Source organism: Formica exsecta, unplaced genomic scaffold, assembly GCF_003651465.1.
Source record: "Formica exsecta isolate Colony F162 unplaced genomic scaffold, ASM365146v1 scaffold82, whole genome shotgun sequence".
Lineage (NCBI taxonomy): Eukaryota > Metazoa > Arthropoda > Insecta > Hymenoptera > Formicidae > Formica > Formica exsecta.
The window spans coordinates 1,500,066-1,514,822 of NW_021853592.1; the positions used below are offsets into that span (position 1 = coordinate 1,500,066).

Genomic DNA, 14,757 nt, shown 5'->3' on the forward strand with positions numbered 1-14,757 from the left:
GGAAAACAGTCTCCACAAAAATAAATGCAGTAATAATAATACTACGAGAAATTTTTTCAAGATTGTTAGAATGTTTATAAGTAGTCATATATTCCTATATCGAACTAGACTTAACATAGGATCCAGCAATAAGATGTGATGTCGAATTAAACAAAGAGTTAAAATATATAAAAATTGATATGATACATTGATTGCAGTATTCAATTATGCAATCTGCACTTGCTTGTGGCTTTTCTTATGTGTATCGGTTTGATAGTCCTTTGAAATAGTGTTTGATATTTCATTAAAGCAGCTATTTAATTTTCTACAAAATACTACTATTTTCTACACTCTTATGAACGTAAATACATTTATAATTACAAACATGCATGTTCACATAAATGTTTACATATCACGTTTGCATTTATTAAACACATGCATACTTGTGTTAGGAAAGGGACATTATCACGGTATGTAATGTTTGCACAATGTCTGCATTTATTTATGTGTGCAAAGGTGTAATATCTTTTTATATTATCTTTAGGAGGATGAAAGACGAAGCGAACGAAGTCACAGACCGCAGGAGGCAGAAACATTTGAAGAAGGCAGTGACGAAGGAGAATACACTGACGCGGATGACTTTATTGTTGACGACGATGGCAGACCTATTGCGGAGAAGAGAAAAAAGAAGAAGCCAATATTTTCCGACGCGTACGTTATGATACTAAAAACATCTTTTTATATTAATATACCTATCTATCGACATAACTATCGATCGACATAATATAAATTTACCATCTTGGCAACCAAAATGTACTTAGATCTAGAAAAGAAAGGAATATTTTTTTTTTTTTTTTAGAGCGTTGCAAGAAGCGCAAGATATTTTCGGTGTTGATTTCGATTATGACGAATTTGGTAAGTATGGCGAGGAGGATTACGAGGAGGAGGAAGAGGAAGAGGAGGAAGATGAATATTTAGATGAAGATGTCGACGCCGAACGGCCGCGACGACCTAAAAAGCAGCTGAAGAAAAAGACGACGAGAAAGAGTATCTTTGAGATTTATGAGCCCAGCGAATTGAAACGCGGTCACTTTACCGACATGGATAACGAGGTACGACGTAATGATCGTGATAATACTTAACAACAAGATTATTTTCTGATTATTAAAATCATTACTCATGAGATCTGGCTTCACATTGCAGATACGTAATACGGATATACCAGAGAGAATGCAACTGCGATCTGTACCGGTCACATCGGTCCCAGAGGGCTCCGATGAACTCGATCTCGAGGCAGAGTGGATCTACAAGCAAGCGTTTTGCAAACCCACAATCTCGATTCAAGATGCTCATTTGAACGCCGAGGCTAAGGAACGGGCGCGAAAGGGACCGCAGACCATCGGCAAGATCAAGAAGGCCTTAGACTTCATGCGCAATCAACACTTCGAAGTTCCTTTTATATCCTTCTACAGGAAGGAGTATGTGCTACCCGAGCTAAACATCAATGACCTGTGGAAGGTGTACAAGTTTGATGCAAAATGGTGTCAACTGCGCCAGCGGAAAGAGAATCTGCTTAAGTTGTTTGAAAAAATGCGCAACTATCAGCTGGATGAAATTATGAAAAATCCGGACGCGCCGCTGCCGGACAACGTGCGATTGATTAAAGATGATGACATTGAGCGGCTGAAAAATGTACAGACAAGTGAGGAGCTTAACGATGTCTATCATCACTTCATGTTATACTATTCTCACGAGATTCCGGCGATGCAGGAAGCCGTGCGGCAGAAGGAGAAAAAGGCGCGGCGCGAAGAAAGGATCCAGCGACGCAAACAACAGATCGCCGAGGCGGAGGAGAACGGGGAGGATCCCCCGGAGGAAGACGAGGCGCAGGAGGAAGAAGAAATCGATGACACACTGAAGCAAGCAGTGAGAAGCGGTCCATATTCTATCTGCCGGAAAGCCGGCCTGGACAGTCTGGCGAAAAAATTTGGCCTAACGCCTGAGCACTACGCCGAGAATCTACGGGACAATTATCAGCGTCACGAGGTGGATCAGGAACCAACCGAACCGACAACGATCGCAAACGAGTATTGTAGTTCGCGATTCAAGATCGCAGAAGAAATATTAAAGGCTGCTCAGCTGATGGTAGCGATCCAGCTTGCACGTGAGCCACTCGTGCGCAAATGCGTGCGCGAGATGTACATGGAACGCGCCAAGATCTCCGTGAAACCGACAAAAAAGGGCATCAAAGAAATCGATGAGAACCATCCCATTTACACTATGAAGTATTTGAAGGACAAACCTGTACGTGATCTAGTGGGCGTTCAGTTTTTGAATTTAGTGATTGCCGAGGAGGACAAACTCATCACGATTACTCTCAGTGACTCAATCGAAGGCAATACCAGCGGCAATTACGTAGACGAGATGAAACAACTTTACTGCCGAGATGAGTTCAGTAAACTCGTGCAGGACTGGAACGCACTGCGCGTCGGTAGCGTCGAGCTCGCGCTTAACCGCATGGTCATACCGAATCTGAAGAAGGAATTACGCACAAACTTGATTGCCGAAGCAAAGGAATGCGTGATGCGTGCATGTTGTCGCAAGATGTACAATTGGATCAAGGTCGCACCATACAGCTGCGAGTTTCCCGAGGAAGAGGACGAAGAATGGGATACTAGTAAAGGTCTTCGCGTTATGGGCTTGGCCTACGTGCCCGACTATTCTCAGGCAGCCTTCACCTGTTTGGTCGCAGCTGATGGCGAGTGTACAGATTACCTGCGTCTGGCGCATCTGATGAAACGCAAGAACAGTTATCGCGAGGATGAAAAGGTTATGAAGGAGGCCGACCTGCTAGCCTTGAAGAATTTCATAGCCACGAAGAAGCCGCACGTTATAGTGATAGCCGGTGAGTCCCGGGAAGCGAACATGATCGCTGACGACATCAAGGATTGCATCACCAATCTGACGGGGGAGGAGCAATTTCCCAGTATCCAGGTAGAAATCTGTGACAATGAGCTTGCGAAGATCTATTCCAATAGTAACAAGGGTATCTCGGAATTCCGGGATTATCCGGAACTGTTGCGCCAGGCTATTTCGCTGGCGAGAAGAATGCAGGATCCGCTAGTAGAATTTTCGCAATTATGTACTGCGGACGAGGAAATTCTCTGCCTCAGGTATCATAGTCTGCAGGATCAGCTACCTAAAGAAGAGTTACTGGAAAATTTGTATCTGGAGTTCGTCAACCGCGTGAACGAGGTCGGCGTAGATGTGAACAAGGCAGTTCAACAAGCGTACTGCGGCAATCTCGTTCAATTTGTTTGCGGTCTTGGCCCGCGAAAGGGTCAAGCGTTAATTAAAATGCTGAAGCAGACGAATCAGCGGCTGGAGAACAGGACGCAATTAGTTACGGCGTGTCATATGGGACCGAAAGTGTTTATCAATTGTGCCGGCTTCATCAAGATTGACACCAACAGCCTGGGCGACAGTACCGAGGCGTACGTAGAAGTGCTTGATGGCTCGCGCGTGCATCCCGAGACTTATGAGTGGGCTAGAAAAATGGCAGTTGACGCATTAGAATATGACGATGAAGACGCTAATCCCGCCGGTGCTCTTGAAGAGATACTTGAATCACCGGAGCGTCTGAAGGACTTGGATCTCGACGCTTTCGCGGAGGAGCTTGAGCGGCAGGGTTTCGGCAACAAGTGTGTCACTCTGTACGATATCAGGGCCGAATTGAATAGCCGCTATAAGGATCTCCGTGTATCGTATCAATCGCCAAGCGCGGAGAAGCTATTCGACGTTCTGACGAAGGAGACACCTGAGACTTTCTACGTCGGTAAGCTAGTGCTGGCCACAGTGGTCGGTATCAGTCACCGGAAACCGCAGGGTGATCAACTCGATCAGGCAAATCCAGTGCGAAACGAAGAAACTTGCCTGTGGCAGTGTCCGTTCTGCTTAAAAAACGATTTTCCCGAATTGTCAGAGGTATGGAATCACTTTGATGCCGGAGCCTGTCCAGGTAAGGCCGTCGGCGTGAGACTGCGGCTGGACAATGGTATATCTGGCTATATCCATATCAAAAACTTATCCGATCGACACGTCGCAAATCCCTGCGAAAGAGTCGGTATGGGGCAAATCATCCATTGCCGTATTATTAAAATCGAAGTGGATCGATTCAGCGTCGAGTGCACCAGCAAAAGTAGCGACCTATCTGACAAAAACCATGAATGGAGGTAAGCAGATTATGCAAGTAAATATAGTATATAGTCAGATAGTTTTTATATAAATCTCTCTCTACTGTTTTTAAAATTATTATATTAAAATAGGAAATCCACATGCATTGTAAAACAATATGCCAATCTAAAATACTTCTTTAACATAACTTTTATAATGTAGCCATTTTTTTTTTAGTACATTTCTAATCTCAATGTAATAAATCATGTAATATCACCAATGTAATAAATCAGTGATTATATGAAATCGTAATTACATTTGCAGACCGCAACGGGATCCATTTTACGATACTGAGACTGAGCAGAAGGACATGAAGGTGGAGGAAGATGCGAAGAAAGCGAAGCAACGACAAATTTACGTGAAACGCGTGATTGTCCATCCGTCTTTCCATAACATTAGTTTCGCCGAGACCGTGAAACTGATGCAGACGATGAAACAAGGCGAAGCGATAGTGAGACCGAGTAGTAAGGGTGCTGATCACTTGACAGTCACTTGGAAGGTTACCGATGATATCCTGCAACACATTGACGTTCGCGAGGAGGGCAAAGAAAACGCTTTTTCATTGGGACAAAGTCTTTGGATTGGTAATGAGGAGTTCGAGGATTTGGATGAGATTATTGCTCGACACGTTAATCCTATGGCTGCTTATGCTTCCGAATTGCTAGATTTTAAGTATTATAAGCCAACCGTGGAGGGAATCAAAGACAAAGCGGAGGAGGTATTGAAGGAACAAAAGAAGGAGAACCCTGGTGGGATTCCCTACATAGTATCGGCAGCTAGGGTAAATAAACGCATAACGAATTTTTAACATTGCGTAATGTTAAAAAAAAAAATCTAATATAAATGTTTTTTTTCTTCTCTTTTAACAGACCTATCCTGGAAAGTTTCTGCTCTCGTATTTGCCACGCACTCGTTGTCGCCATGAATACGTCACAGTGACGTCCGAGGGCTTCAAATTTCGCGGACAGATGTTTGGTAGGGTGAGCGACTTGTTGCGCTGGTTCAAGGAACATTTCAGAGATCCGGTCCCTGGGCAATCCACTCCCAGTACACCACGCGGTGCGATGACTTCTAGAACACCTTACACTGCTACACCGGGAGCAGTTAGCGGTAAGTCTATATTATTACCATAAATTGTAACTTTAAAATAAAATGTTAGATTATATATTTTGAAATATATTTTACATTCCATTCTCTCTCTACACACACACACATACTACAGTGAATATATTAACATTACACAGACAAACAAATTATGCAAACTATACTACGAAACAAAACATCTGTCATCTTATTCTGCATTATTAGCTATTTTGCCGAGAACTTTATCCAACGAGATGATTGAGATTATCTATGAATGGTTCTGTACATTGCCATTTTGATCGATACAGGAATGAATCAAGAAGCAATCCAACGAGTCGCGCAGAATCTTCCACATCACATGCTGCATTCGCTGTCGCAAGTGGCGAATCAGACACCGCATCATTATCCGCCACATACCCCGGGGACGGCCGGCGCCGCCGGTTACGGCGGAGTGCACACGTATCCGAATACACCATACACGCCGTCCGGCCAAACCCCATTCATGACCCCATACCAAACGCCTCATCACACACCGCATCATGGCCAGCCTACTCCCAGATACGGCCAACAAACGCCAAGCCATCATCAGGGACCCTTCGTGCATCCGCCACCACCTTCGATGACACCCGGTCATCACAGATCCGCTCAATCGCACAGACCTACGCCACCCTTATCCACTCCCTCCGGTGATCCAACAGACTGGAAGAAAGCGGCCGAAGCGTGGGCACGTCTAAAAAGTAATCCTCGAGTCTCGTGAGTACATAACGTTATTTTCTTTGTTTTGTTATCTGGCGAAACTTGTGGAAGATGCTGGAAACTATCTACCTACTGCATAATATTAAATAAAACGTGCAATACAAACTTGTATATTCAATTGATTTCCTACTTGAGATGTCAGAGTGCATACTCTTTGAAAAAACATGAAAAAAGGATTAGAAAAAGCATACATTAAAAAATTTTATTTTAGAAAATTGCACAGAAAATCTTTAAAATTTTCTTTTTATCTGGAATTTTGAATTCAAAATACCAGGAAGATCAGAGAATTTTTAGGGAATTTTTTTACAAGATTTGAGTAGAAACCCTGTGGATATGTGTAAAGAGTTTTGCTGGATTGATAAGCTCCTTATTCAACTAACTCATTAATGATTAAATGTACTTTTAGTGGATCAACACCCAGATACGAGGAATCCAGGAAGACCCCACGTAGCTACGAGGAATCGGTTGGCAGAACAACACCCTCCGGAAGGAGCAGACCTTCATCTACGCGAACTCCTTCATATAAATCCCCGCGAGGTACCCCACATACAAATTCTAGTCCACGAAGTATGTCCCTCAGCGGAGACGGTACTCCCCTATATGATGAAAGCTAACGGGGTCGTCGTCATCTTGTGCATATAGTTGATTATATTTATTAGTTATGTCATATCACACACACATAATTAATATTAAACCATGATGTAAATATAATATATATTTACATTGTGCATTAAACGGCAAATGCATTGACGATTTTGGCATCTATTTTATCGTTAGATGACAGGACATTGATTGCTCGCATTAAACTTAATCAATGCCGATATGCATATGATATAAGCATAGTAAATTCTTCATCAGTTACACAATAGAACAGATATTGAATACGAAATTATGCAATTATGAATTAATGTTGTAATAATTTTCTAAGGGCATCTTATACTTATAAAATAGTATTGGAAAACGCTTCGAAACCGAGCATACTAAAAAATACATTATTGATGCCGTTGATACACACATGTAGGAGAAACTAATTGATTAAGAGAATCGAATTACTTATCATGTCAGCAGCGATAGAGCTGCATCTCTTAAATACGAGTGCATTATATATATTCAAATAATCTTTTTTTTTTTTTATATATCATATATCAAGAAAATTAAAAAAAATATCACATATTTGCTTGAAACCGCTAAATAGCCTATCCATTTAATATTAAGTGTCTGGTTGTTACGAATACATATTTCCTTGTGTAAAATATATGAAAGTCTATATATTACATGGTTATTCGTGTAAAATAGAAACAAGTGACTATTTTATTTTTGTGTAATTTTTATTTGAATATGCACCAATAAATTATATTTCTTATATGATTAGACTCTTAAAGCTGCAGAGACTTTTATATAATATACAGAATATATAGTATGTATATATGTGTATATATATATATATATATATATATATATATATATATATATATATATATATATATATATATATAATATATTATATATAGAAGTTTGTGTGCTTAGAGCGCAGAGGGTATTTCGTACATACAATTTATATATTTGTTAAATGGTAACATTAAACACAAAAGCAATATAAAAAAAAAGTCCGTGTTTTTATATCTATAAGTATATATATATATATATATTTATAATCCTTCTTTATTTCCTCCTTTTAAATTACAAAAATAATCGCAGCAAGTTTTGCGCAAGAATATTTCTTCAATATTATCATATTTTTTTATTAATAAATAATGACTTTCTGTTTTGTATACTGTCGTAAACGCACAAAAATCGCAAGGACGATTTTAAGGTTTTTGTATATTCTATTTTATTATATTTTGCAATTTTTCTGTTTTCAATTTACAAGATATAAATAACATATAAAAAAATATATAGAAAAAAAATACATATGTAGCGAGAGATATATAGAAGAAAAATCTCTTGGAATATAAAATTTCTGCGCGTATTTTTGTGCACTTAATATCACACGTGATTATGTAGCATAAAAATATTGAAAAAAATTATTGAGGTTACATAGATGTTACTTCTGATAGAAAATCTTCTGCCGGTAAAATATCCTTATAATAAGTATATGTCATGTTGTGTCTTGTTTTCTTTGTTGGTGAATTTCTAAAATAAAATACATAGTAATATAAACCGGGTGATGCAATTTTGCATCTCTAAATAAAAAAAGCATTAAATAAAAATATGAAAATCACTGGGGTTTGGTCGAATTCGGGGATGCCTCTATCTTACGCCGTTTCCTCAATGTCATCGTATATTGCGACGGCGCTTCTCTTTTTGTGCTTGGTCGAGTGCGCATACGCTGTATAAAAAAAAAATCATACATAATCTCTCCAAAAAATATGTAATAAAAAAGAAGAACATATGACGAAAACTCCATTTTTGCTTATAAATCAATTTTAACATTACCTTTAACGGAAATACGTTTTGCTCTTCTTCACTAGAGTCGGTCGATGAGAACGTCAAACTTTGTTTTATATGTCGTTTACCATTAATCCGGGATTTCCGAGATTTATTCGATTTTTCCGATCTCTTTGTGCTATTCGCAGCTTTAGTCATAGGGGACTTGTTAGAAGATGGAGTTTTTTTAATAATGATCGTCTAAATTAAAAGTAAACCATACATTTTTCGTTAATAATTTATATTTAGTAGAGAGAGAGAGAGAGAAATATGATATATAATCGAACTTACTTGATTTTTATTTGTACCAGGAATCTCATTCGATTTGAACAACTGTTTTTGCTCTTCTGATGTGTTCTTGAAATTTACTTTCTGTTTTTTCGTTTTTTCACTACTCTATATTTCACATAATATAAAAAATGTACATTTTTAGCAAATGTTATAAGAAATCATTGAGACATTTTTTTTGTAATTATATTACAATTTACCAATTTTGAAGAATCAATTAGTGAATATAATGATGATTCCTGTGAATTGCCCGGGTCATAAACTAAATTGTTATCTTTTAAAGTTATGCGTTCACCTGTTTAGAAAAGAAAAAAAATAACATTATAAAATACCTTTAAATGAAAAGTTATCTATTTTTTTATTTAGTAAAAAAATCGATCTATTCTATTTCTAAATTGTATTTTTATTATTTATTTATTCTTTCCCTCCCCCCCTCTCTTCCCTTCTTACCTGTCCAATAAGATAAGGGAGGTACGATTCTACGACCTCTCAAACTAACAGATGTATTCAATGAGTTCATGGATGTATCATGAGGTTTCTCACTCATTGTTTGTATTTGACCTAAGGAACAAATTTTTTCATAGAGAAGACGTGTAATCTTAACATATTCATAAAAAATTTAAAAAATATATTGAGAAATTGCATCACATACAGTTTTGCAAACTTTTCCAAGCCAGACAAAATTTTTCGATATTTGCAGGACATCCGTTACGACATTGTTTTGCAAGTTTCTTAGGAATAACTAAATAATGCAAAGGAAAAATGACTAAAGTTAATAAATATTTGTGGTATGCGTATTATTGTTACCAAATTTTGGATACTCTACCGTGCTTATTATCCTTCAAGTGTCCGAAAAGCTTATAGAATTCGTGATTCACTGTTTCGATCAGTGTAGCCGATAGTCGTTTCAACACAATATCCGTCGTAAATTTTCTATGCACAACATGACCAGCTTCACTATAAATAAAAGAAATATAATTTCATATTGTCATATAATTATTAACAAAATTAATTAAATTTAAGAACACTCACTTGAGCAAATTTCCTTCAAAGGTCAAGCCTAATTGAAATTTCGATTTCGCATAATACATTACTTTCGGCATCCATGCGCACAGCACTTTGGGATTATTTTCAATTTCAAGCTTATTTCTTTTACGTTGTTCAATTGTTGGATTCGTCAAATTAGTGGGATTTATATCCTTATTCGTTGTTGGGAAAATTTTCTTTTTATCATTGGCTGCCGTTGTCGAATAAGAATCATTTGCGATGGTTGCTTCTGTTGTAACGGTTGACATTTTCGATACGGATTTCTTCTTTTGAACTTGTTCCAATGGCTGAATATTGGTGTATTGTTTGCCCTCCTCGATTTCTATAATACTCACATCCGAAGCTTGTAACTGTTCTGGCTTGGAATCTGCTTTTTTTATCTTTAACTTCAAGTTTACTGGTATAGAACTGATTATGCTAGGTTTGGATCTCTTCGTCGCGGTTTCGCTTTTTGGTTGTTCGATAAATTCTCTACGTGATTCTCGCAAGACAAGAGGCTTTTCAGGGAAGTCACTCTCGCTACTAATCACAATGTCTTGTTTCAGATTAGAGTGTGATGCTATCATATTTCCGTCTCTTTTCTGCATATTTATGCTTATAATCTTAACATCATTGTTAGAATTGGTAGCGTAATTGGTATCTGCAACAAATTGCGAATATGCATTTTCTTGAATTTTGTGCGAAACTTTCTGTTCCTTTGCAAGAACATTCAGGTTAACTCTCTGTGCTTCAAAAGCATCGGGTGGTTGTTCAGTTTGCATTGCAGGTTTGTTTGCACCATACACATCGAAATTATTCCTCCGCGGATGACTACAAAAAGTGTCTTCTCGTGATCTTTGGGCATTATTTATTATTTCATCACATTTTCTCATATTTATTGTTTTTACTTCATCTTTTGTGATACTAATAGCAGATTCAGAAAATGAACTCTTATTATTGTTAGCGATTGAAATCGCCGCGTGAGCACATTCAGATTCGTTCTCGATTCTTTTGGTGTTATATTGTGGATTTTCCCGTTTCTTCCTTACTTTATGATTGTATATTTTTCTGGATGCTTTTCTGGCATGTAAGACTCGTTCAATCTTCGATATTTTGGGTACACCCGTATAAGTCTCGCTCTCTGATTCATCCGAATCGTTGTTATTATAGTGCTCCGGCTTAATATTCATTGGGTTCGATAATTGAGCAGAATTAGAATCATCTTTTATATTTCCATATCTCAAGTCAGTGGGATGCATATAATTTTTCGATTGTTCCATTATACCGTTCCCAAACTTATTAGTATTCGTACAACTATTGTTGCACGAGAGTGATGATTGCAGCGGAATCGTTTCGGGCTTGGACGACATCCCATAATTTACGAAAACCGCAGAGTCATCAGTACATTCCGATTTCGCTTTGTAAGATACTATGTAGTCCAAGCACTCAAACATCTCAATAATTTTATCGATATATTTTGGAGAACAATTTCTGTCTGCCAAATTGTTGATTATTATATGTAGTTTATCCTCGTGGATAATATCTTTTAATTTATTCATTCCTTTGGAACTAACCACTGGATTTACATTCGATTTAATATTTTGCTCGTTATCTTCATTATGTACTGACATTATGTTTCTTGTTTGCGCAATTGAAATTATATCTTTTTCAAAGTTGGAGGTAAAAGGTTTTACAAATGAAGTGTTTTCCTCATATCTTTGAAAACTATGAGTGGAACAATTATGATATTTTTTCTCATTTTTTGAAGATTTGTCACTTGGACTATCGGACTTAATATATTCAATCGATTCATTAATTTCCATAGGAATAGTCTTATTATTTGTCGTGCGTATACAAGTCAATTCTGTTAATTCACTCTTTAAATCATCATCGCTATCAGTAATACGAGTAGGCCAACGAAATGTCACTCGACATCCTTGGCTAACATATGTTCTCCATATTTGATAAACATTTTCCCAATCATCAGGAAAACCATTATGAAATTTTCCACGAATATAATCTGGTAATACTGTATACAAAATATAAATTATTAACTTATGTAATATATATATATATATATCAACTTTATATACTACATATATATGTATGTATATATATTTAAAAAAACTTTATACAATTACCATTTGTTTCATCAACAATATTTCCTTGAAGGCTATATATATTTTTATATTTAGACTCTACACATGTTGCAGAGTATCTTCTGATGACCGGTTTGCTATGTGCAACTCTTCCACTATTAAAAAAAAATACATGTTAAATTGAAAAAAATCTTAATGCTTAAATTACTAAAATTTATATTATATATTTACCATTCTAATGTTCCTTTAATTATTAATTCATAATGGTTATTCAGCATAACTTTCCATTTTGAAAATATTCTGTCAATTCTCTGAAGATTATTAGTAGGTGTCATTGGTGCAGCAAGAGAATGCAAGTATTCTTTGTTAGTATTTCTATTAGTGGATACATAACTAGCAGCACTGTTTAAAGATGAAGTATTCATTGTGGAAGACTGAACAGGCCTATTAAGGAAATTTGATGCTGCTGTTTCGTAATTTGACAATGTAGAGATGTTGCCTTGTGTTTTTTTAGAAGTACAATAAACTGTGTTCCTCATTGGAGGTGGCATAACATATCTATCATTCAAATGATTATCCTGTTTGATGTTGTGCTGTTTAATACTAGATGAGGCCATTATTTCTTGGTTGGTTTTATAATTCTTCTTTCTCAAGAGTAAGTTTCTTAGATTATTACTGGAGGCCAAGACCTCGCTCTGAACCATAGAAGTTTGCAATGATGGAATCCTGCAACTAGAATCTAAACTATCCAGATTGGTGCTGGAGATGCTGGGCTGGCTTTTCGCAATAGGCAACACCTTTCCGTTGTCACTGTGTGCCTTTCTCAGCACAGCCAGTTTCATAGAGCGTTCCAGTTTCTTGAATCGCTCATCTATTTGAAAATCCTCAAATGTAGTCTGTAATAAAAGTTCAAGTTGTAATTTATAAACTTACTTAAATAGGAACTAGACAAATTAATTATATCAAAAGTTAATAAATCTAATACATTTCGAGATTCTCATGAATTTAACATTATGCACACATACATAAAGCACTTTCAGCCTTTTGAAATATTAAATTAATAATTTATGAGATAAAAGAAAAAATTTGTACTGTAGAATTACAGTCTTTATTTTCATGAATAATTTTTGTGTACAGTCACTATGAAATTTTCGTGATACAGTCAGTATAAAAAAATTCGTTCGATATCGTTCTAGATTCTTTTGGTGTTATATTGTGGATTTTCCCGTTTCTTCCTTACTTTATGATTGTATATTTTTCTGGATGCTTTTCTGGCATGTAAGACTCGTTCAATCTTCGATATTTTGGGTACACCCGTATAAGTCTCGCTCTCTGATTCATCCGAATCGTTGTTATTATAGTGCTCCGGCTTAATATTCATTGGGTTCGATAATTGAGCAGAATTAGAATCATCTTTTATATTTCCATATCTCAAGTCAGTGGGATGCATATAATTTTTCGATTGTTCCATTATACCGTTCCCAAACTTATTAGTATTCGTACAACTATTGTTGCACGAGAGTGATGATTGCAGCGGAATCGTTTCGGGCTTGGACGACATCCCATAATTTACGAAAACCGCAGAGTCATCAGTACATTCCGATTTCGCTTTGTAAGATACTATGTAGTCCAAGCACTCAAACATCTCAATAATTTTATCGATATATTTTGGAGAACAATTTCTGTCTGCCAAATTGTTGATTATTATATGTAGTTTATCCTCGTGGATAATATCTTTTAATTTATTCATTCCTTTGGAACTAACCACTGGATTTACATTCGATTTAATATTTTGCTCGTTATCTTCATTATGTACTGACATTATGTTTCTTGTTTGCGCAATTGAAATTATATCTTTTTCAAAGTTGGAGGTAAAAGGTTTTACAAATGAAGTGTTTTCCTCATATCTTTGAAAACTATGAGTGGAACAATTATGATATTTTTTCTCATTTTTTGAAGATTTGTCACTTGGACTATCGGACTTAATATATTCAATCGATTCATTAATTTCCATAGGAATAGTCTTATTATTTGTCGTGCGTATACAAGTCAATTCTGTTAATTCACTCTTTAAATCATCATCGCTATCAGTAATACGAGTAGGCCAACGAAATGTCACTCGACATCCTTGGCTAACATATGTTCTCCATATTTGATAAACATTTTCCCAATCATCAGGAAAACCATTATGAAATTTTCCACGAATATAATCTGGTAATACTGTATACAAAATATAAATTATTAACTTATGTAATATATATATATATATATCAACTTTATATACTACATATATATGTAGTATAAATACATTCGACTTTTAATGGTTTATGATCTAATGAATATTAGTGAGATATATATTTACCAATCAAATAATATCTCCGAGGCATAAAGCGTGTTGCATTGACTATATATAAACTGCACATAGAGCATATATATATATTGATATTGCAAGTTTCTTCTTTTCCTAATGTATTTCATCAAGTTTAAAATACTAAAAGTCAGTTTCAACAAGTGCCATCATTTACAGTGTTCAGAGATTTTTAACATTATTTAAAACCGAAAATTATAAAATTAGTTTGTAATGTACATTTTCTATACCACAATAATGATAAATAAACCTTTTCTTTCAACTATCCAATTGCGGTCCACAATAATTTGTTTCATGCATAACAATACAAATTTATATATATATTGTGTATATATAATATATATATATAATATATTTAGTTTGTATTCTATACCACAATAATGATAAATAAACCTTTTCTTTCAACTATCCAATTGCGGTCCACAATAATTTGTTTCATGCATAACATGCATAACTTATATATATATTGTGTATATATAATATATATATATAATATAT

At 36.0% G+C, this 14,757-nt stretch overlaps 2 protein-coding genes across 5 annotated transcripts in view; one reads left to right on the forward strand and one right to left on the reverse strand.

Moving 5' to 3' along the window:
- The window catches only part of LOC115244557 (transcription elongation factor SPT6), an 11,350-nt gene extending 3,861 nt beyond the window's left edge, over positions 1-7,489 (forward strand). For 2 of the 3 annotated variants that reach the window (XM_029822275.1, XM_029822276.1), the window contains 6 exons: positions 839-1,091; positions 1,183-4,211; positions 4,477-4,993; positions 5,082-5,322; positions 5,604-6,048; positions 6,458-7,489. In XM_029822275.1, the coding sequence (XP_029678135.1) occupies positions 839-1,091; positions 1,183-4,211; positions 4,477-4,993; positions 5,082-5,322; positions 5,604-6,048; positions 6,458-6,665 (4,693 nt within the window). In that variant the 3' untranslated portion in view covers positions 6,666-7,489. Of the gene's footprint in view, positions 1-49; positions 450-523; positions 691-838; positions 1,092-1,182; positions 4,212-4,476; positions 4,994-5,081; positions 5,323-5,603; positions 6,049-6,457 lie in introns of those variants that run through there. The other variant, XM_029822277.1, reaches the window with a different exon arrangement.
- Positions 7,490-7,697: 208 nt separating this feature from the next.
- The window catches only part of LOC115244558, a 12,758-nt gene continuing 5,698 nt past the window's right edge, over positions 7,698-14,757 (reverse strand). The window contains exons 1-12 of one of the 2 annotated variants that reach the window (XM_029822279.1): positions 12,877-12,895; positions 12,123-12,787; positions 11,934-12,046; positions 9,799-11,821; positions 9,593-9,723; positions 9,419-9,508; positions 9,217-9,327; positions 8,967-9,061; positions 8,770-8,874; positions 8,488-8,679; positions 8,274-8,380; positions 7,698-8,184 (exon numbers count right to left, since the gene is read on the reverse strand). In XM_029822279.1, coding sequence (XP_029678139.1) covers positions 8,085-8,184; positions 8,274-8,380; positions 8,488-8,679; positions 8,770-8,874; positions 8,967-9,061; positions 9,217-9,327; positions 9,419-9,508; positions 9,593-9,723; positions 9,799-11,821; positions 11,934-12,046; positions 12,123-12,733 — 3,678 coding nt within the window. In that variant the 5' untranslated portion in view covers positions 12,734-12,787; positions 12,877-12,895 and the 3' untranslated portion in view covers positions 7,698-8,084. Of the gene's footprint in view, positions 8,185-8,273; positions 8,381-8,487; positions 8,680-8,769; positions 8,875-8,966; positions 9,062-9,216; positions 9,328-9,418; positions 9,509-9,592; positions 9,724-9,798; positions 11,822-11,933; positions 12,047-12,122; positions 12,788-12,876; positions 12,896-13,096; positions 13,704-14,757 lie in introns of those variants that run through there. The other variant, XM_029822278.1, reaches the window with a different exon arrangement.